This window comes from Eriocheir sinensis, unplaced genomic scaffold (genome assembly GCF_024679095.1).
Source record: "Eriocheir sinensis breed Jianghai 21 unplaced genomic scaffold, ASM2467909v1 Scaffold591, whole genome shotgun sequence".
NCBI classification, from domain to species: Eukaryota; Metazoa; Arthropoda; class Malacostraca; order Decapoda; family Varunidae; genus Eriocheir; species Eriocheir sinensis.
The window spans coordinates 191039-214283 of record NW_026111933.1 but is presented as its reverse complement, the minus strand read 5'-3'; the positions used below and the strand labels follow the sequence as shown (position 1 = coordinate 214283).

The 23245-nt window shown below is 46.2% G+C and overlaps 1 protein-coding gene and 1 long non-coding RNA gene across 3 annotated transcripts in view; one reads left to right on the top strand and one right to left on the bottom strand.

Annotated features, from left to right (window-relative positions):
• The window catches only part of LOC126993247 (uncharacterized), a 54377-nt gene that overhangs the window by 3275 nt on the left and 27857 nt on the right, over positions 1-23245 (top strand). For both annotated transcript variants that reach the window (XR_007747543.1, XR_007747542.1), the window contains exon 2: positions 6508-6630. This is a non-coding gene — a long non-coding RNA (uncharacterized LOC126993247). The remainder of the gene's footprint in view (positions 1-6507; positions 6631-23245) is intronic.
• On the bottom strand, positions 6465-14115 carry LOC126993244 (uncharacterized). Its single transcript, XM_050852143.1, has 5 exons — positions 10123-14115; positions 8840-9006; positions 7934-8084; positions 7177-7365; positions 6465-6611 (listed from the first exon to the last, which is right to left on the bottom strand). Exons 1-5 carry the CDS (start codon positions 12591-12593, stop codon positions 6590-6592), a joined length of 3000 nt encoding a protein of 999 aa, XP_050708100.1. The 5' UTR covers positions 12594-14115; the 3' UTR covers positions 6465-6589.

Sequence of the window (23245 nt, the reverse complement as noted above, 5' to 3'; positions counted from 1 at the left end):
ATTGTAGTGGTAAAGATTGAGATGGTAGTGGTGGAGGCTGTGGTAGTGGTGATGAAAGGTGTTAGCAGAGTTGGCGATGGTGATGATAATGAAGGTAAAAGTAGGTGGTGGTGATGGAAGCAGTGGTGGAGGTGGCGGTGATAGTGGTGGCGGTGGTGGCTGGAGGGTGTGGTTAGTTAGAGCGCCCCTTCCCCCCCCCCCACACCACCACCACCACACCCATCACCCATCACCACAAACACCACACTTTTCCGGGACAAGTTCAGTCGTAACTTCATTGAGGACGTAGGTGAGACGCATGGAAAGACGCAAGTTGTAACGTACGGCCACACCCTCTTCTTTGAAACCAGGTGTGTGTGTGTGTGTGTGTGTGTGTGTGTGTGTGTGTGTGTGTGTGTGTGTGTGTGTGTGTGTGTGTGTGTGTGTGTAACAGGGGGGGGGGGAGATGCGTCACCCCTTCATCGTTAAACTTATACCTCACTTGTCTGTTATGAAATAAATGAAAGAAACACCCACCGCTTTGTCATCTTTTATTTTTTATTCTCTAACATTTTTGTTTTGCGATAATTTTTTTGGATACGCGGCTTACACACCCACATATGGTAAGCTTTCGTGAGAGTTGTGGGTATTTCTATAGGTAGTTTTATGAGCCTAGTGACAGTTTGACAAGGTTTCCGCACCATGAATCTGAAAACCACTCATAAAAACCCAACTTATTTTCTTTCTAGCCTTTTGAAATATTAGTTGTGAGTCAAAAGCGTCTATATATAAGAAAATAAACCTTATCTCTATCCAGCATTTCTTCTCAATATTTCATTCTCTTATACAACCACCAGCACCGTCGCTGTTACCCTTCCCAATAATGTTGACATGCTGTAGATTGGCTGACCCACCGCCAATCACCACCTTTATGAGGGCGAGACAGGTAGGGGCGGGGGGGGGGGAGGCGGGGGGCTGGACAGGTGAGCAATGGAGGGGGGCAGCGGCTGGGGATGGCACGTTAATTACCAGCCAATCCCGCCAGGTGACGCCCAGGTGCTGAAAAGAGCGAGTGGTGGTTATGTGAGAGAAGGGACTTGTATACTGTGTGTGTGTGTGTGTGTGTGTGTGTGTGTGTGTGTGTGTGTCTCTCTCTCTCTCTCTCTCTCTCTCTCTCTCTCTCTCTCTCTCTCTCTCTCTCTCTCTCTCTCTCTCTCTCTCTCTCTCTCTCTCTCTCTCTCTCTCTCTCTCTCTCTCTCTCTCATTCCAAAGAAAAGATGGCAGAAGTTCGTAAGAGATTTCTGCCCCGTTAAGATCATCAAGACTGGATTTATCTCGCCCGTTTCGGTGTCTTCGGCGGTGGGATTCGAACCAGTGATGCGTAAACTTCCCTGATTCTAAACACATAAAAAGGCAGAGGCAACTGAAGTGCGGGGATATTGGGCTGTGTGTGTGTGTGTGTGTGTATGTGTGTGTGTGTGTGTGTGTGTGTGTGAACTGTTCGTCTTGTACTTAATTAAAGCAAACTAAATCTTGTGAAAACTTCGATAAAATAAATGAATACAAAATGACTCTACACATAAACGAATAGGAAAGAGGTAAATAGGAATGCTTCTACGGTTTAATATGAAAAAAAAGGATAAAATGTGTCCGTGTTATTGCTATTATCACTATTATTATACTGTTCTTTGATTTGATATAGTTCCTCTTACATTCGCCTAATTGAGCCTCGTCGCGGCAAGGAGACGTATGGTTAATTTACCGTCAATAGCAGGAGAGGCAGGCCAGGCGCGCCGCCCTCTTAACGCCCACCATTGCTCTCCCCTGAGCCCGCCTGATTGCCGCACGTAAGGGAGTACACGCGGATATGGGACACCTGCATTAGGGCCCATTACTGATTATTGATACAGGAATGATTATTATTGTTGTTATTATTATTATTATTATTATTATTATTATTATTATTATTATTATTATTATTATTATTATTATTATTATTATTATTATTATTATTACCGTACTATTGATAAAAATAACAGTTGTTGTTGTTGTTCGTCTTCTTCTTCTTCTTCTTCTTTGTTCTTACTTGTTCTTTTTTTTCTTATTTTCTTCTTCTTTTTCTTCCCAGCCATTCATTTTCTTCTTTTTAAATGCGTTAATCGGCCCTTCGTAAAGGTAAATCAGGTGGCTCATATAAGGCACTCCAGGGTCAACTTGGCTCCATCAACTTCTGTCGTATCTTTCCTCAACACTCCCTTTCTTTTTTTTCTCAGGACTTATTTCTCCTTTTTCATTATCCCTTTCTCTTTTTTCTTTTGTAATTCCTTTCTTTCCTCAGCTGTTTTTTTGACGTTTTTCTTCGCTATTTCCCTGTTTCCTTTTTTCCATCCACAGTATTCTTTTGTTTCCTTTCTTTTCTTTGTACTTCCTTTCATCCTTTCCGCTGCACGTCATTGGGCTTTTTCATCAATCCGTAAAGTGTCAAGTGGGTTGGAAAAAGGGAAAAAATAATAAGGGTGAGCGTACAACAGCGGTGGACTTCCATATTCAGAGTACATAACGAAACTAATGATAATAATATAATTGTTGTTGTAATAGGGGAAGAAATTTTATCTGAATCGGCAAAACCCCCAACACATGTATAGAGTAAGTTGGCAGTGGCTTTTAATGAAGGTATTACAACAGTGCTCGGCTTAAATGAATGAATGGCTCTCTTATTGGCGGTAAAGGTGATGCGTCGGCTGGCGTGTGTACTAAGCCGCCGGGGCTGAATGAAACACTGCCGGGAGGGATCGATGGCTTGATTAATCCATATTTGAGGCTCAGTTCACGGGATAAAATAATGATGAGATTGATAGATTAATTTATATATGAAACTGGATTCTTACCTAACGAAATAATAGTGAAAATGATGGATTAACGTATATTTGAGGCTGCAGTCGCACATGACGAAATGATGTTGAAAATTGCAGCCTTTTTTCACCAGCTTCTGTCTGTGATGTCATAATTTGCTTGTGTTGTTGTGTTTATGATTCGATGTTCAGCTTTCACTCAACCTTCACTCTGCTGTTGATTTTCTTTTTTCCTTTGTCTGGCCTTTCCGTCATGACTACGCTCTTCTTTGATACCTAACTTAGGTGTCTGACTGAGTGAGCTAGTTGGCTGGATGACTGGCTGTGTATGGCTGTGATATGTGGTTAGCTGGTTGAATGGCTGAGAGAGAGAGAGAGAGATTGTGTTTGTATGTGAGTTCGTGTGTTTGTGTGTGTGTGTGTATGTGTGTGTGTGTGTGTATGTGTGTATGTGTGTGTGTGTTTGTGTTGTTCCAATTACCAGTAATTGGCTTTGTTGAGAGTAATACTTGACTTACATAGCTTCACGCGCACACACACACACACACACACACACACACACACACTGCATGACGCATTCATTGGCCTTGTTAATTATAATCTCTGCATGATGGTTGTAGGGACAATAACACAAGTACGAACACAACAGAATAACAACAACATCATCATCTCTAAATGCTACCAGTCCACCGCAGAACGTAGACCTTTCCCAATCTTTTCCACATTTGTCTATCTGATGTCAGTGTATTTCATCCTTCTCCGTTAAAGACCCAAATTTCATCTCTCCACCTGGTCCTCTGTCGGTCCTTACTTCCATAATTCTAGGGTAGCTAGTCTGTTACTTTTGTTGTCCATTTCTTATTAATTCTACGTACTTAACCTGCCTAAGTCTATTCTCAAATCGTCATTAGAGTATCTTCAACCTTTGTCTGTTCTCAAATCTGTCATTCTCGCTTTATGTCTCTCCGTGTTAATTAAACCGAGCATGTTCTTTGCTTTCCTGTTTGTTCACTTAGTTTTCTCTTAATACTGTGTAAGGCGCCAAGCTTCTTACCTCTATTTTAGAACCGGCTGGATACGCTGATTGTACACCTTTCAGGTAGGATGGCTGAGAACTGTGCATGATATTACTGTTTACCAAAATCGTTTCTTCATTTCCTATTTTTTATGATTTTTTTTGGTGAGGTGGGTTTGCAGAAATTTTGTAATCCTCTACTCATGTTTTGTTTTCCATCTTTATATGTTGCTTTGTCAACTGATTATTAAACATTAGCTTTGTTTTCTTCATATTAACCGTGGATGAATGACACACACACACACACACACACACACACACACACACACACACACACACACACACACAGCTAGATCTAGTTAAGTGTACCATTTAATCAGACACATACGGCTGCTTAATTACCAGCCAGGCGGATGAAGGAAGGATAATGAGAAGGAATAATGCATGTGAACAAGCAGACACGTGGTGGCCTCTGGCGGCGGGGAGGGGAAACTTGTACTGGGAAGTTAAACAGGTGCTGGCCCCCAGGTATTCTCCATCCGCCCCTCCCCCCCCACCCCACCACCACCACCCCGCTCCTGCTCCGCTAACTCCCCAGCCTGCTTCCTGTCTCCACCTCAATCTCTATTCCGCCTTATTCTTTTTACCTAGTCTGCCTCCATCCACCCTCCTCCACCCTTCTTATTTTTTTTCAGATTGTTTTTCATTAAGTTAACTTCCTTTTGTATCACTTTTTACTTCTCGTTTCCCTTCTGCCACCTTCATCCTCTCCCTCATGCACCTTCCCTGCCTGAATACAATCTTTCTTCTTTCTCTTCCTTTTCTTATTATCTCTTTCCATTTTTTTCTGTAATCTTTGTATCTTCCTGTTTTCTATATTAATTACTCCCATTCCACTTTCACCTCTTCCTCATTCACCTTCCCTGCCTGTCTACTTGCTTTCTTTCTTTCTTCGTTCTCTTTCTTTTTTTCCCATTTTTCTTTAATCTTTGTGTCTCCCTTTTTTTCTCTACTGATAGCTCTCCTTTCACCTCCTCCTGTCACATCTTCCTTATTCACCTTCCCTGCCTGTCTTCCTACCTGTCTCCTTCCTCCCGTCCTTCTCTTCCCTTCGTTATGTCTTTTCATCTTATTCTTCATCACTGTAACCTTATTTTTTCTCTTTTTATTCTTGCTTTATATTTTTCCTTCCGCCTTCTTCCTCAATCCTCTTCCTCACTTCACCATGCTCACGTACCTGTTTCCTAGTTTTATTCTGCTCCTTCTTTATTTTCTTATCTTATGTTTCTCTTGTCTTTAATGTTTTTGTTTTATTATTTTCCTGTTTTCTTGTTCCTCCTTCATCTCCTCTCACCATCGTTTCACCTGTCCTACCTGCGTCTCTATCTGTCTGTTTACTCCCTTTGCCTTCCTCCTGAGTATCTGTCTTTCTTGTTATTCTGCTTTCTCTTTCTTCGTTTCGCTTTTCCCTCACGGTTTGTTGTTCTCTGCTGTCTTCATCACTCTTGTCTGCCACCTGACTTTCCATTTTTCACCCTAATCCTTCATCCCTTCCTTCCCTTCTTTTCTTCCCCTGTTTATCCCTCCGTCCCCTCTTCCTTTTTTCTTTCGCGTTTCTTGGTCTTTCTTCGTATGTCCTTTGTTGTCGTGTTCCTGTTTGCTTCTTCCTTTTCTCTTCTTTTTTTCATATCCTTACCTCTTTCCTTAATAGTTTCCTTTCCTTTCCTTCCTTATTTCTTTGCATACATCAATCTGCTCTCTTTCCCCAAATTCCTCCTTGCTCCTTTCTTTCTTTCCTTTTCCCCCCCTCTTTCCCTCCTTATTCTCCTCCTACTTCTCTTCCTTCTTCGGTAAATTAACTTCTTATCGCACCCTTAGTTTCCCCTCCACTTTCTCCTCTTCTCCTCCTCTTCCTCCTCTTTTCCCCTCCGTCACCTTTCCTACCCTCATTACCCTCGCTTCCTCTTGCTGTTTCCTTTGATTTCTCTTCATTCTTACTTTTCCTTCCTGGCCTCTTTCTCTTTTCCTCCCCATCTTCGTTCTACAGTGACCTGACATCCACTCCCCAATGCTTCCTCAGTTCCCCTTCTCTTTTCTCCTCCTTCTTTCTCCCCCCGTTCCCCCTTCCCTTCCCTTTCTTTCCCTTCAGGTGATTTTCTAACCCCTTTCTCATCCCCTCCCCTTCCCTCCTTTCCCCTTCCCCCCATCAGCTCCTGGCCATGTGCTTGTTAAATAGTTATGTTTAACTTAGTCATACACTGAACAGCCTTCACTCAAACCCCTTGTGTGTGTTTTTAACATTTTTCTTGAGAGAGAGAGAGAGAGAGAGAGAGAGAGAGAGAGAGAGAGAGAGAGAGAGAAGAGAGAGAGGAGAGGAGAGAGAGAGATTAGCAAATATGAAGATTGATGACGTCGGGGAATGTGAGAGTTAAGCAAAAGAAGAAGGTAAGTCTAGAGAAGACAGGAGAGATGAATAATAAAGGGATGGAGAAGAAATGGGAGAGGAGGAGGAAAAGTGATAATGCTGTCAATGTTAAATGATGTAGAGGAAAAGGATAAACATTAAAATCACACGCTAACTAGAAGCTTTTTTTTGTAATTTTACTGTACTGCATTTAGTCACCTTGAACTGCATTTAATAACATTCTACATTTTTTTCAGTTGTGTTTTTCCTCCTCCTCGTCGTCGACCTCTTCTTCCTCCTGTTGCTGGTTGGGGTCCATTTTCCTAAGCTTCGTCTTCCTCACCAGTCTTCGAATGTCCTCCTGCAAGAAGTGAGATAAGGTAAGTGAGGATATAACAAAACATCATCGTGTTCTCTGTTGCATTTAGGGAAGGAGTAAAGGGTCACGCGAGCCCTTCCATTACTTTCCCAAGGATTTGAGTAAACGAATTTTGTTTTGTTTTCCAACAGCGCCGACAAGCTGTTATTATGGGCTTTCATGAAAAGGCCTGTCGGTCCCAGCCCGTTAGTGGCACAGGCACGTGATTTTTTTTTATAGCGGTGCCGTTCTTACTTGGCTCATGCTGTCCTCCCCTCCCCCTCTGAACTTCACTTGATCATCTTAAGAGTTTCGTTACGGTCCGGGTTGACAGGTGATCTTCAAAACAGCATGTGGGTAGTCTTGGTCACTCGGCGATGACTGAAAATTGTCAGCCTGTGGCAGTGGGCGGGACTTAAACCCGGGTCCTCCAGGACACCGCGCCTGCACGCTGACTCAACCACCGCCTCCACCACGACCACCACTAGTGAGTCTTTGATAAATCATACTTTTCCAAGGACTTGAGTGACCCGCATTTTTTGTTTTTTGTTTACTCCACGTCACTCACCTGAAGAAGTAGGATCCAAGGGTCGTTTTGGCCTGCTGACGGAGACGAAGTCGCTGGTCGTGGGTGAGGCAAGTCGCAGGAGCCTCCAGACCGATCACCCTCACTCCTTCCCCCGCCAGGCCCTTCAGCAGGCTCCCCCACCCCCCCTCCGTCACCTCCGCCGCTCCAGAGAAGCAGATGCCCATATACCTGTGGGAGGAGGTTGTTATTGTTGTTGTTGTTGGTGGTGGTGGTGATGGTGGTGGTTGTGGTAGTGATGGTGGTGGTAGTGGTGGTGGTGGTGGTGGTCGAGTTGGTGGTGGTGGTGGTGGTGGTGATGTTGGTGGTGTTGTTGTCGGTGGTGGTGATGGTTGTGGTGGTGGTGATGGTGGTGGTGGTGGTGATGATATTGGTGGTGATTTTAATCGTAGTAGTGGGTAGTTCTTGTTTTTGTTTTTTATTTTAAATAGTTTTATTCGGTTATTATTATTATCATTATAATAATTATTATTACTTTTTGAACGAGTAGTAATGGTAGTAGTAGTAGTAATAGTAATAGTAGTAGTAGTAGTAGTAGTAATAGTAGTTGTAGTAGTAGTAGTAGTAGTAATAGTAGGATAGCAATAGTAGTAGTTGTAGTGGTAGTAGAAGTAGCAGTATCATTGTCATTATCACCATTTTCATCTTCCTACGCCTCCTCCTCCTTCTCCTTCCTCTTCCTCCTCCTCCTCCTCCTTCTGTTCTTCCTCTCACCACCACCGCCACCAGTAGTACTCACCCTGACGGAGGTTGCAGCGCCCCCGCCACCTTACACGCCAGCACCACAGTCTCGTCGCTGAGGCCCGAGAGGTAGATTGACACATCCCCGGCGTCAGGCAGCGGCGGGAGGGACGAGGGGGCGGTGATGGACCCCAGCGGCATGTGGACTTCTGTTAAGAAAGCCCGGGGAGTTACCGTAGGATAGGACAAGACTGGACTGGCTATGTAATTCACCATGACTTGAGCACGTGCTTGACTCGCCATCTCCAGATATAACCTTTCCTGTGTTTGGGGAAGGAGATTTTGTATTGGGTTAGGTATGGAGAGGTTAAGGTAGGGTGGGGTTGGGTGGGATGGCATAATTTGAGGTATGTTAGGTTAAGTTTGGGTAGGTTGGGCTAGGTCTAGTCTTAGGATATTTGGTTCGATTGGAGGTTATAGGCTTGTGGCTAATGTAGCTTTGGTTATGCTTCTCACTCATATATACGTCCGTCTTTTTTGCATAGGAACACGCTGACCACACTGCACCATTTAATCGACTATTTATACACACAAGCAAAGGAAGCAGAGATGATGATAAATTATGAGACCCTATAGTAGACTCTATTAGTATACTATAGTAGCAGTAGAATAGCAATAGTAGTAGTTGTAGTGGTAGTAGGAGCAGTATCACCGTCATCACCACTATTTTCATTTTCCTACTCCTCCTCATCATCGTCCTCCCTCTTCCTCCTGTTCTTCCTCTCACCACCACCACCACCACCACCAGTACTCACTCTGACGGAGGCTGCAGCGCACTTGTCACCTTACACAAATAAATTCCTTCAAAAAACAAATTCAATAACCATGTAGCTGATTGGGCACCACGAACATACCTTAGTCTATCTTCAGTATATCACAACTAGGTCAACAGACAAGGCCTCACCCAGCGTCCGGAGCAGGGGCAGTCTCTTGGGCTGGTCGCTGAGGGCCAGTAGGGTGCCGCGCGCTCGCCCGCCACCCAGCACGGCCACGCTCAGGCTCTTCAGGCTCGGGGGCAGCTGGCCTACCCCCTCCTCGCTCAGGTGACCCCCAAAGCCCTCGAGTGTGTTGCTGGGGTGAAGAGTGTTGGAGGTTAGGGAGGAGAACGAGGAATAGGAGGAGGAGGAGGAGGAGGAGGAGGAGGAGGAGAAAGAAGAAGAAGGGGAAGAAGAAGAAGAAGAAGGAAAAGAAGAAGAAGAGGAGGAGGAGGAGGAGGAGGAATCAAATTGAACGTTACATCGTCATTCTTGAACCCATTTTGTCAATATCAATTCGAGTGGAGCTTTTCATTATCTTTCCATTGGCTCAAACACAATTCGTATCTCTATCATTACTGAATTTTATAATCTGAATCAATTTTTATTTTTAGAGAGATATCCGTGAAACATGTGCCTGTAAATGGAAGGACCTAATGGAGAAGGGGTGGAAGTTTGTCTGCTTGGTTTCTAAAATGATGTAACGGGAAGGGGTAAATAAGAGGGAAGGGCATCCACATGTTGGACAATATTGCAACAAGTGGACGGTTTCCCTTTAGTGTCTGTTGATCCTCTTTTTGCTTTTCTTACTCTTTTGTGACCGCTCCCTTCCTACTCTGTCTCCTCTCCCTTTGCCCCTTCCTCCTCTGTCTCCTCTCCCTTTGCTCCTTCCTCCTCTGTCTCCTCTCCCTTTGCCCTTCCTCCTCTGTCTCCTCTCCCTTTGCCCCTTTCTCCTCCTCCTCCTCCTCCTCCTCCAAAAGAAGAAAGAACTTAATAATGGTTGCCTGTACTTATAGTTCTTTTTAAATATTTCTTCATATTGCGAAACTGAGATGCATAAACAAGCTAAAAAAGTAAAATTCTTTCAGCAAGTCACTTTCTGAATTGCGAGTGTATGATAATAAACGCAAAGCTACTTCCAGACTTTGAAACTGGGGTTATTTTACATTTTCATGGGAGTTTTGAGCAGAATGATGAAAGTATGATTTTTTTTATTCGGTTTTGTATTTTCAGTTTTTGTGAAGCCATCTAGAGGTGAAGGAAAAGGAAAACAATGATAAAAGAGTTCATTCCAGTTGCGGTATATGGAAGTGTTAATGGGTGGGTGGAGAGGGCGAAGGAACGTGTCACTGGGTAGCAGTTAGACCCAGAAAACGGCGCCACCAATGAAAACAAAAGCCAAAGGTATAAGAAGGTGGTGGGGGTCATTCACCTGTGTTTCACCTGCTGCAGGATGGCGTCCGAGGTTGTGTCGGGGCGCGGGTATCTGAAGTGGTGGCGCAGCATGAGCCGCGTGCAGGTGTGGCCGGCGAGGGCGTCCAGCAAGGGCGCCACGGCAGCCACCTCCTTATTCAGAACAATCCCGACCCGTGCCGGCGGGAGGTGTGGCAGCAGGGCGGTGTAGCTCCTGACATGGCTGTCCGTCACCATAATGTCCTGAGGTACAGGGAAATGTTGGGCAACAAGCGAGACGATTGCCGGGGCTGCCTTGGTTTCTTCAATAATGTTCAGCCACTGATCTTCGTTCCTCACCCCTGACCGCTTAAGGAGGTCCACCACCTGCTGCGCTGCCTCGTCCGTCACGGGCTGGGGCAGGAGCGCCGCCACCAGCTGCAGCATGTACTGAAACCGTGACAGGTCCACTTTGTCTGTTCCAAAGATCTCCTGCTTCATGGCTTTAGGATTTCCTTTACCTGCCAAAGGCACAACACATAAAGCTGCATAGAAGTCCTGGAGGCCCTTGTGGGGTGCAGAGTATTGTTCCTGCATGCCCCAAGGCGTCCATGTGGCCTTCAGGCCGAGGAAGGCTGACAACACCTCTTGGTGAGGAAGTCCTCGGGCGACACACGCTGACCTGAGGGAGTCTTCTTCATCCTTGGTCAGGGAGAGCTGGCAGCGAGAAAGACCCACCAAGGACACGCGATAGAGCATTTGCAACACCTCTCGCAAGTTTTTTTCAAGCGTCCATCGGTCCATTGGTGTGGGAGAGTGACACAATCTGTCCAATAGCTTTTGTTGACATAGCTGGTGGGTCTTGAGGTATAATTCCGCTTGAGTGATGGTCACAGGGGAGATGCAGATATCGTGGCTGATGATCCAGATGAGAAAGAGGAGGTTGAGAGGTAGTCTGAACTGCTCTCTCGCTCCAATCTTCTCCATTATATGCTTGAGGTCATTTTCACTCCTTCGGCACACAGGGAGCTGCTCGGTGATGAGGCGGTGGTAGCGCAGCACGAAGGTAAGCCGCTCACTCTCCGGGACGCCCGTCAGCTCAACGCGAATTACTTCGTACTGCGACGGAATCTTGTTCACGAAGCTTGTCACTCTCTCTGGCCGCGACGTGCACACGAGGGTGAAGCTCGGTGCATCCTTCGCCTCAAAGAGAATGTTGTGCACAAGCTTCTCTGAGTTCTCGTTGGCTTCATCCAGGCCGTCAATGAGGAACAGCACCCGGCACCTCTTGATGAGCGGCAGTTGAAGGTTCCGGTACTTGATGAACTGTTCGGGCATGAGCTGCTGCAGGAGGTCGGCCAGAGAGCTGCTGTGGTGGTCCCGGCACTGTGCACGCAGCAGTAGCTCGTACTGGCCCAGGCCTCGCAGGGTGCGTTGACCCTCGTCCTTCATGTACTCAGCCATGATGAGCGCCAGTAGTGTCGTTTTCCCGCTACCCGCCACGCCCTGTACCAATAGCAGCCGTGGGCGACCCTGGGACGTTTGTATTGTTTGAGGTTGTTCAGGTGAATCCCTAGATAGTCCCTTACTTCTGAAGATGCGTCGTATCGTGCTCGCGATGCGCAGCCACATCGGTCCAGCGCCGCCACGTGCAGGGGTTGGTGGGGATTCCAGTGGTCGTGTCTCCTCAGGTTGTGGCGCCTGTGATCCCTGCACCAGCGTTAGGATGTCCGAGTACTCGATATCTGTGTCGCTGTACCCGGGTTGATTCTGCTTGATCCTGACACGGCAGAACATGGACTGCACGTGTGGCCGCAGGCAGGCCCCGCTTAGGAAGGACATGGGGTCAAAGTGCACGGTGGCCTCGAGCATCTGCCTCACCCGACGTCCCGCCTCCTCGATGAAATCCTTCTTCAGAGCGTCACCTTTCCTCGCCAGGAGCTCCTCTTCCCCCAGCACCTCCTGCATTATCCTGTCAATCTCACGGTGGACTCCCTCAATCTCCTTGGTCACCTCTGTCTCTTGTCTGCCGTACCTGTCCCCTGCAGCCATCAGGGTGGCTTCCAGCAGCTCCCGGAGTTCTGCTACTGTGCGCAAGAAATCAGAGTAGCTCATCTCTCGGGCTCCGTGGAAGGTTTCGTTGCGCTTGTTCTTGATGCACGTGAGGAGGTACTCGAGCTCCTTGCTTGGCTCGACCCACCGCTGGCTCTCAAAGCCCGCCACGCCCTCGCAGGCTAGCTTGATGGCCTTGAAGAGCATAGTTATGTCGCATTGAGAACAGGAAGGACTCTGCCGTAGCTGATTCAACTCGTGCTTAGTAAACCTGATGCGAGTGTGAGGGTAGCTGGCCGTAGAGTCCTTTGGGAGGCTGTTCAGATACTCGTCGAGGGACTGTGACGGAGACTTCCCCTGCGTACCCCAGGTGAGGACACGCAGCATCGTGTCCTTGCCCTTGCCATCCAGGATGCTGATCACCTTGAACCCGTACAGTTTGCTGCGACCCTGCGCCATGCCGAGGTTGCCGACCGTGTGTGCTGTCAGGAGGCTGATTTTCGCTTCATACTACCATGGCGTCTTTGGGGCGTATCTTGATTTTGTCGAGTTTGAACAGTCTTGTTGTAGAATTAAAGGGAGTGTTTCTATTTTCAAGGGTTCATGTTTTTTCTTTGGGGTCAGAGTATTATCACACATCTCACTTTAAACATTTTTTGAAATAACAATTTTTATTGCGTTCGTTAGTTTTTATTTCGTTAGTCCCACTTTTCACTATAATATCCAAGTTTGCTTTCTTTTATAAACATAATTTTCATTACTATCTTGAGAGTTGTTTTGTAGCAGAAATATCAATGTTGTTGTTGACGTTTGGAAGTGAATCACCGATCCCTCGCATCACAGTCTGCTGAAGGTGCGTCTTAGCTCATAATCATCCAGGCGAGAGACAAGAGTCATTCATCACAAACACTGATTTCTTGCAGCAGAGGAGAGAGGGGGAAGGGGGACCAGCATGCAGTGAGGCATAAAATGTGTACTGTTATATATTCCGTTGGAGATGAAGTGGTGGTGAAGGAATCGCGGTCTGTAATAGTGGTGAGCAGGAGATGGCGATGCAGTGACAAAGCGTGGAGGTGCCGGTATGGTGGTGATGGTGGTGGGGAGCCTGTCTTTCCTGGAATAAGGCAGAGGAAGGGATCAGCTGCCTGCAGGAAGTCAAGACAGGATTGCCAACAGAGGCGGGAAGGGGAGGCGCCGGGACGATAGAGAGAGCACAGCCTGGGGGAAGATGGGGCGACATGGCTTGTGCAACACTGGATCTCTGCCGCAGTTAGTTTGTGTGTTTGTCTGTGCAGTATTGTTCATTGTTTTGAGTATGTCTTGTTTAAATATCGAGGCCTGTGTGGTGTGTAGTGGTTCTCTGTCTGTCTGTCTGTTTGTCTGTGTCTCATGTAGGTGCCGTATTATTACTTTACACACACACACACACACACACACACACACACACACACATACACACAGCACTACGCAATATTTATCCCCTCCTTGAACACGGCTCCACACACACACACACACACACACACACACACACACACACACTTACAACCCCGCGTGCGTTCCTTATATCCTCTAGTGTTTTAATTCTCCATACATTCCGCGTCGCCCGGCCGGCTCTGGATAATCCCCGGATCGCTGTATTATATTATCTTTCCCTGAACTCCACTCGCCTCCTCCTTTGTGAGTCAATTTGTACCGGTGAAAGAGTTATAAAGCCTCGAGTCCTTTGTAGATATAGAGTTACCTTATTACTATTACTACTGTTACTACTACCACTATTATTATTATTATTATTATTATTATTATTATTATTATTATTATTATTATTATTATTATTATTATTATTACATTTACACAAGGAGGTTCGCGTGTCACAGAAAGGAAATTATGAGTGGTTATTTTTATCAACTTTCCATTGTACAGCACTTCACGTCCACGGAAAAGCACAAAAAAAGTCACTGTGCGTGTGTGTGTGTGTGTGTGTGTGTGTGTGTTCACCTCTCAACGGGTACTGAATGTCACCACCGGAAGTGAGTAGGCACAAGGCTCAGGTTTATCGCTCGTCTGGACACTGCCAAGCTTCACCCGTTCATCAATCTTAGTTTCTCGTTTATATATTCTATTTGATTTTTTTTCGTTATGTTCAGTGCTACGGTTTGTTTTGAGCTCCATATTTCTTTCTCGTTATTTTGTATATGTATATCTTCGTTAATATTGTACAGTTAGTGTTGTTTGTTTGTGTCAGTCATCTAAAGGGACGCATTAACAGATTGTTGTTGCCTCTATATCCTCTTTTTTTTTTGTGTGTGTGTCCTTTACTTTCTCTCTCTCTCTCTCTCTCTCTCTCTCTCTCTCTCTCTCTCTCTCTCTCTCTCTCTCTCTCTCTCTCTCTCTCTCTCTCTCTTCCTCCCCTCCCTCCCCAACACACAATCTCTGCCCCTCATTTCCCACCACAACAAGATCCTTCAGCTCGTCACGTCTCAAAGGTTCGCCGACGATTACATCAAGATGACAATTTTTCTTCCCGCTAGAGGGCGCGAAACCTATGAATACTGACTGGTTGTAGGCGGAAATTTCTGCACACATTATTCCTCTCTCCCGCTCCCTCTGTCTCTGTCTATCTATCTATCTATCTATCTATCTATCCTTCGAAGTAGTAGTTGGAGCAGTAGAATAGGATGAGTAAGAGGAGGAGGAGGAGGAGGAGGAGGAAGAAGACACAGCAACTCTAGTGTATGTGCGTGAGTTGGTTGGTGAGCTTGGGCGTCTGGTTGAGGTGACTAGCTATCTAATTGTCCAGAAGAAGAAGGAGGAGGAGGAGGAGGAGGACAAGAAGACGATAGGGTGTTAGAGGACGACGATGATGACGAAGGAGAGACGAAGTGGGACGATGCGGAGGAGGACGAGGAGGGGGATAAGGAGGAGGGAAGGGCGGGTATCGATGTGAGGGAGTTGCTTAATTTGCTCCTTCACGCTTGCCTGGGCGCTGTCTCTTGCTGTTTCGCGCTCGCCACACTCTCCAGGGCAAGTGGGTGGCTTCCCGTGTCGACCTGGCGGGACCTGGAAAGTGTGGGGCGTCAGCTGGGGGAGGAGGTGGGTGTGTAGGGATGGACGGGGAGGATGGGAGTCTTGTCGATTGTCGCATGGTGTTCGGGATGGGTTAAGCAAGATGGATCGGGTGAAGAAAAGATGTCTAGCTCTATATACCCATCACATCTTCCCCCAATCAATCAGCCTCCTCCGCAAATGTCCAAACCATCTCAATTTCCGAACCGTCTAACATTCTTAATTCCGTTCATCCTCTTCACTCCTAATGGTAATCTTGAGTTCTTATCCGCAAACGTATCGGGACCTTAGAACGCCAATATGAAAAGCCTCTCGTTTAAATTGCTGGGATTTTCATGAACTCTTTAGTGATCCTGTAATTCAGTGATTGCTTTACACGATATCTGCGCCATGAACGGGAAGTATCACTCACGAAAACCCGCTGAATCATCTCCGTGGTCTTGGAAAATGGTCGTCATGCAAGCCTGAAATGTTTAGTATATAAGAATATTGCCGGATGTATATATATTCTCTCTCTCTCTCTCTCTCTCTCTCTCTCTCTCTCATTGTCTGTGTGTTTGATTAGGTTCTTGATGGAAATGTAGCTGTTTACTTAGATGCCCGTATGATTTTCTCTCTCTCTCTCTCTCTCTCTCTCTCTCTCTCTCTCTCTCTCTCTCTCTCTCTCTCTCTCTCTCTCTCTCTCTCTCTCTCTCTCTCTCTCTCTCTCTCTCTCTCTCTCTCTCTCTCTCTCTCTCTCTCTCTCTCTCTCTCTCTCTCTCTCTCTCTCTCTCTCTCTCTCTCTCTCTCTCTCTCTCTCTCTCTCTCTCTCTCTCTCTCAGCGCCCCCTCAGTAGTTACGAGTCGCCTGTACGTTCGCGTGTCTCAGGTTAAGAAGTAATTGTCTTGATACGAGAACACGCCAACTCACGCGCGGCAGCTTGAGGTGAGAAGGACAACACGGGTCACCCCATTGCCACTGTTGCTCGGGTCTTGTTTCTACTTTCTACGTTACTGTCATGGTTACTGTAGATTCCTAAATGCAGTGTTTTTATTTCGTTGACATTTTTATTCCCTCTTGAAATTATTTATTGTTACGAGAATACAGGAGAACAGGTATCGTAGGACACTTTCAGTTTTCATATCAGCTATTTCTAAAGGTCAAAGAGGGGGTCAATCTTGTTCTAATAAGTGTTTCATTAGGTTCACGATACAGAGGAAGGGTCAAACTACCACCAGGGTCATAAAACTACTCCTGGAAATGCCCAAAACTCCTACGAAAGGCTTGGCAAATATGTGAACTTGGGCGACGAAATGCTTTAGAATACGACCTTATGTATTTTTCTATTTGTGATATTTTTGTAAACTTATTAATTATTTTTTTTAGTGTATATATGGAGAAAATAGACGAATAATATTTTTCCCTGCATAAACAACCTGCAGTTATTTTTTTTTTTTTGTGATACTGTTTTTTTCATATTGGAATTTCATAGTTTCGTTTTTACTTCACCATCTCTTTCTGCTTTTCGAATCTTTATTTTCATTTTCTTCCCTTGTTTCCTCTTATATGGCTCCTCTTCCTCCTCCTTCTCCACCACCACCTCCTCCTCCTCCTCCTACTCCTTCTACTCCTTCTCCTCCTCCTCCTCCTCCTCCTCCTCCTCCTCCTTCTCCTCCTCCTCCTCCTCCTCCTCCTCCTCCTCCTCCTCGTCCTCCTTCCTCCGTGTGTGTAAATCTTATATTTTTCCACTTTTTTTTCCTCCTGTTTCCTTTGTTTCCCGTAATGGCGTTTGTTCGTTCGTATTTTTCTTCTTCTCTCACTTTTCTTTTTGCTTCTCTTTCTCTCTCTTTGTACGCTCCGCTCGTTCACTTCACTTTTTTTGCCCCGGGAGTGTGTATTAACCTTCTGATTTCCTCTTTATTTAAGGTTCCTTGTCAAAGCAGATTTTAGGGGCATTTTATTCATTTTTTTTACAACAGGTAGTCGATTTTTTTTTATCCGCTGAAGTTTTTTTTTTTTAACTTTATCGTGGCGTTTCTTACCTTATTTATTGCCCTCTGTCTGCTCCGTCTCCCTCAGTTCCCACCTGCTGTTCCTCCTCCTCATCTTCGTTTCCTCTTCTTCCTCTTCTTCTTCCTCCTCCCAGAAGCGAATCACTGTAGCCAATACCTCAGGGTCATTGTCTTAGTTTTTCCTGGAAGGTCTTTTTTTCTGTCTTGTCTATTGTGTTTGACTTTTAACTTTGCCCTTCTTTCCCTTCTTCTCCTCCTACCTCCCTTCCTTCTTTCCCCTCCTCCTTACCTACCACCACTCCCTTCTTATTATCATCTTTTCTCACTCGCTCTCTCTTTGCCCTTCTTTACTCCCTCCCACCTTTCCTTTCTATACTATCCCTTTCTATTCCCCTTTTTCATACTGTTTTCCTCTCCTTGCATTCATTCGTCCCATCACCCTTCCGTCCGTCCCTCTCAATCTTTCCTCAGTCTTGCCTCTCCTCTCCTTCCTTTTCCCTCCCTCTCTCTCCCTCTCTCTCTCCTCCCTCCGGCGTGCTACTCCCCGATAGCCACCGGATTCTCAACTTTTCCGGACTCGTTAATCTGATGAGGGAAAAATAGAAAGCTAGACTCGGGCAAACTTAGGAGGATAAAAAGTCTTACGTGGCATGCATTATTCACGCTTGATTCACTCCCCTCCACCTCCCCCCCTTCATGTGTGTGTGTGTGTGTGTGTGTGTGTGTGTGTGTGTGTGTGTGTGTGTGTGTGTGTGTGTGTGTTGATGGCTTGATGCGTATGTGTTTTATTTTCATCGAACATTATTATCGTTTTTTTTTTCTTCTGCCTCTTCTTTTTTTTCCTTTTCGTCATTTTCATCGTCTTTTTCTTTCTTCTCTTCTTCTTCTTCTTCTTCTTCTTCATTTCATCATCTTCCTCTTCCTCATCATCTTCTCTTTCTCCTTTTCTTCAACTTATTATCATTTTTGTTCCCCCATGTTGCAAGAGCTAAAGTTGCATATCAGAGGTTAGTATTTCATAACGGGGATGTGCAAGTAGGAAGGATGTGTCACGAGGAGATGGTACACAGTAAAGCGGGTACAAGGATTAGGGTTCTCGTGGGATGTGGTTGTCAGAAGGGTGTGAGAATGAGTGTGTGTAGCAGGGATGTGGTAGGAATAAGTGTAGTAAGGAAGGTGTGTATTGAAGATGTGGTAGCAAGGGGTGTGGACATATTCGTGATGTGGCAATAAGGAAAACCTGTACTGGGGATATGGCCGATTTTGGGTGTGTATTAGGGACATGCAAGGATAGGAATAAGGGTGTGATAGGTATGTGGTAATAGGGAGGGAGTGTATGAGGGATGAGAGGCTGGTAAGAGTGTATAAAGAGTGTGTAATCAATAGGTTTATAACAAGGATATGGTAGTTAAAATGATGTTTGTGTAGTATATTAAGTACAAGTAAATAATCAGGCTGTGTACTGAGGGAATGAGAGTCCTCTAAGGATGTATAATGTGTACGTAAGTCCTATGTATGTATGTATGTATGTATATGTATGTATGTATGTATGTATACAGAAAATGGTCCTTCGTGTGCAAGTATGATCAGATGGAAAAGAACTTTGAAATAGCGAGGCGAGGACGAGGACGGTGACGAGGACAGGACGGGGCAATACAAGGCAAAAGAGGGTAGGGGAAGAGCAGGACAGAGAGGGGGCCAAGGGGTGGGACGGACACAGCCTCGCAGGACCAACAGCTTTCATATGTAAATGTTAAAAATTCGCTCCATGAGGCTTCTCCTCCTGCAGCGGCCCGTCCCGAGTAGCCATGATGCACTTGAAAGGAGGCAAAAAAAAAGGTCAATCTATCCATATTCTGTGTTTTTATTATTATTATTATTCTATTCTCTCTCTCTCTCTCTCTCTCTCTCTCTCTCTCTCTCTCTCTCTCTCTCTCTCTCTCTCTCTCTCTCTTCAACCACTCATATTTCCTTCATTCTTGTTTTTCATACTTATTTCTGTTTTCATCATCTTCTTCTTCTTCTTCTTCTTCTTCTTCTTCTTCTTCTTCTTCTTCTTCTTTTTCTTCTTCTTCTTCTTCACCCTATTCCTCCTCTCTCTCTTTCTTCATTTCCAGCGTTTAAGGACTTTGGTTCCAAGGGGTCACAGAGGGTCCTATACACCTGCCTCACACGCTAATGAGGGACTTACGCAGGTGAAGTGGAGGCTGTTGATTGGTCTTTATGTGTGAATGGGAGAGAGCGAGAGAGGGGGGAAGAGAGAGGGGAAGTGTGTGTGTGTGTGTGTGTGTGTGTGTGTGTGTGTGTGTGTGTGTGTGTGTGTGTGTGTGTGTGTGTGTGTTACCTGCCTTCTCTTTGACCCAGGTAGAAGGCGTACCTGAATTAATTATATGAATACGAAAATATTTGAGTTCAACAAGACGGTAAACTCCATAGGCCTTCCTTTACCTCTTACCCTCTTACTTTCCATCCTCCTCCACCCCTTCCCCCTCCTCCTCTTCATATTCTTCCTCTTCTCCCTCCACCTCCTTCCGTTCCTCCTCCGTCTCCTTCACCCTCTCTTTACTATTTATCCTTATTTCTTAACCAAAACCTTCATTTCGTCTTTCTCCCCTTTCTCCTTCCATCCTTACTTCCTTCCTTCCTTTCTTCCTTCCTTGACTCTTCATATACCTTCCATGCCACTCTTGCCGCCTTACCAACTCTATTAACCACTGGACGAGGAAAAGGGAAGGAGAGAGAAAGAGGGAAGGAAGTGTAAGAGGGAAGAGAGAGAGAGAGAGAGAGAGAAGGAGAAGGAGATGGAACACTCCCTCACTTCCCCTCTTCTTGTAGTAAATAAATCTCACGTTGAATAATCACTTGAAATGCCCTCGCCGTCGCCTCCACTCGTAAAATGGAGGAGCAGGAGGAGGAGGAGGAGGAGGAAGGGGAAAAAGTTGGACGGAGGAAGGAGGAAGAATTCTCCTTTTAGCGCGTCTGACAATCGGTGTTGCTCTGAATGGTTGACTGATGATAATGTGAATTTTGGGGTCAGGAGGCGGGCCCGCGCAGAATACCAAGAGACGGCCGCCGCAGCTTAAAATTTATTGCTGTTAACTTCACCGGCCGGAAAATTGCCACTCGTACTACACAAGACCGAGGGAAACTCCGACGCCGTGTCTTGCCTGCCATGCCACGTGCCCTGCCTCGACCTACCGTGCACCCTCCCTCCATCCTCCCTGCCAACCTGCTTATTCAATTTCCCTTCCTCTCCTTGCCTTCTGTCACTTCTCCTGCCAGTGTGCTTCTTTCATTTCTACTCTGCCTCTTCTCTGCCCCTTTTCCTCTTTGTATGCTTCTTCTAGTACCTCTTTTCTGCCTCTCCTTGCCTTCTTGCACCTCCTCTCTTTCTCTACCTTCTTTCTTCACATCTCCCTGTCTCTACCTTGCACCCCTCACTCTCCCTGCCAGCCTGTTTCCTTCCTTCAACTCCTTTTTGCTTCTCCTTATTTCCTTCTCTGCTTTCTTCTTTTACCTTCCCTCCATCTCTCCTTCCCTGTCTTCCCCACCTCATCTGCCTCCCTCCTACTCCCTGCCTGCCTGTTTCCTTCCTTCAGCTCATTTCTGCCTCCCTGTTTCTCTCCTCCTTGCTTCCTTCACCTTCTCTCTGACTCTACCTCGCTGTTTCTTTCATCTCCTTTCTGCCTCTTCCCTGCCTCCTTTCCTGCCAGTATGCTTCTTTCATATCCTTGCCTTCTTTCACCTCCCTCCTTTCATCTCCTTTTCCCTGCCAGCATTCTTTCTTCATCTTCATCTCTTCTCTGACTCTGCCGCCTTGTTTCTTTCACCTCCTCTCTGCTCCTGTCTACCTCTTTCCCGGCCCCTCCTGGTTATCTCCCTCCCTCCTTCTTTCCCTTTCCCTGTCCCTTCCTGCCCCTTTTCTTACCACTCTATATTCTTCCTTCCTACTTCCCTCCCTCCCTCCCTCAGACGTCCCGCTTCCCCCTCCTCCCCATCACTCACTGCCCCTCTGTCCCACCCTCTCCTTCCTTCCTTCCTTCTGTTATTCCTTTTTTCCCTCCTTCCTTTCTCTACTTATTTTCCCCCTCCCTCCTTCCATTTTTTCATTTCTTTCTTCCTTTCTTTCCTACTTCCTTACTTCCTTCCACTCGGCGACGCACCACCACCATCTACTACTACTACTACTACTACTACTACTACTACTACTACTACTACTACTACTACTACTACTAATTATATCCGCCCATGTGTGTCAGCCTTACCTCAGATCATAACACTTATCTTCCAGACGACTTTGAGACCTTTCATCCTACCTCAACGCTAATGACCGTCACCTGGTTAATCTATACCTGGATACACAAACTGAGAATACCTGGAAAGGGGAGAATGGCTGCTAGGAGTACAGAAAAAGGTGAAGGAGCCAGAAGAGGATAGAAGGGAGGAAAGGAAGAGTAAAGAGGTTGAGGATAGGATGAGGAGGAGGAGAAAAAGGAAGAGGTAAGGAATGGGAGTAAGAAGAGGAAAGAAAGAAGGAAGGGAAAGAAAGAGTGAATAGATTGAGGAAAAGAGGAGGCGGAGGAGGAGGAGGAAGAGGGAAAGGTAAGGGATGGAAGTAAGAAAAGGAAAGGAGGAAGGAAAGGGAGAGTAAAGAGGTAGAAGTAGGAGGAAAAGGAGAAATAAGAATAAAAAAGAAGGAAGAAGAAAAGGAGGAGGAGGAAACTTATTCTATACTAACTAAACTAAAGCAGATGGAAAAAAATAAAGGAGCAGAAGACATTTACCACAGAGAGAGAGAGAGAGAGAGAGAGAGAGAGAGAGAGAGAGAGAGAGAGAGAGAGAGAGAGAGAGAGCAACCTAGGACCTCTCTCATATGCTGTAATGAGGCACAGACCACTGGCGCCGCTCATTACGTAGATGGAAGACTCGCACCACAATCAGAAGCACACCTCCGCACCCCCTCCCGCAGCCCCTTCACCCCTTCACGACCTGGAATAGGTATGATCTCAGGAGCGTGAAAAGCCCCCCCCCTAACCCCCGTACACCACCCACTTAAACACATCCTCCTACCTGCACCCTCCCTTTCCCTCCTACCTCCCCCCCCCCTCACATCTACCTCCCCGTTCCCCTCCTTTCCCTCCAACCCCCTCTTACCTCCCTTCACACACACACCTCCTCCTACCTGCTCCCCCCCTTCCCCCTCCTACCCCTCCTTCCCCCTCTACACACACACATCCTTTTACCCGCTCCCCTTTCCTTCCCCTTCATCACCTCCTCCCCCACTACACACACATCTTCCTACTCGTGTCCCCCCTTCCTCTCCACTCCCTTCCTCCCACCACATACATATTCTCCTATACCCACACGAACACCCTTACGCATGCAGAAGGTTCATGTTAAGGGAGAGAGGTAGGGAGGGGAATGGGAAGGGAAGGGGATGAGAACGGGGACATAGTTTTGGGAGGGAGGTGCTTCTCATCTCCTCCCAAGAACACGAAGTAAAGTGGAGAAAATTGAGGAGGAAAGGGACTGGGAGAATGAGGTGGTAGTGATGATTTTAAGGAGGGAGGAGAAAGGGAGAAAAGGAAGGGGAAAAAAAGAGTACTTCATTCCGCTTCATAAATAGGAAGTAGAAATGGAAAATAGACGAATGAAGAGGCATGGAGACACACACACACACACACACACACACACACACACACACACACACACACACACACACACACACAAACACACACACACACACACACAAGAAAAATGAAGTCGTAACATTAACCCAAGCGTTCTGTCTGTCTGTCTGTCTTGATGGACATAAAAACCTCATCTCCACCACCTCTTCCCTTCCTCCTCCTCCTCCTCTTCCTCCTCCTTATGCTCCTCCTACTTCGCGATAGACAAAAAAAGAGGAATTTCTAACTTTTACTTGTTCACTGCTGACACAAGCGCTAAAATTTCACACACTCCCTTTCATCCCCCTTCCCCTCCCTCCCCCCCGTTTCCTCCCCCCTCTCCCCTTTTCCCCGAGGTGTGTTTACATAGTGGCGTCATTATAAGTCG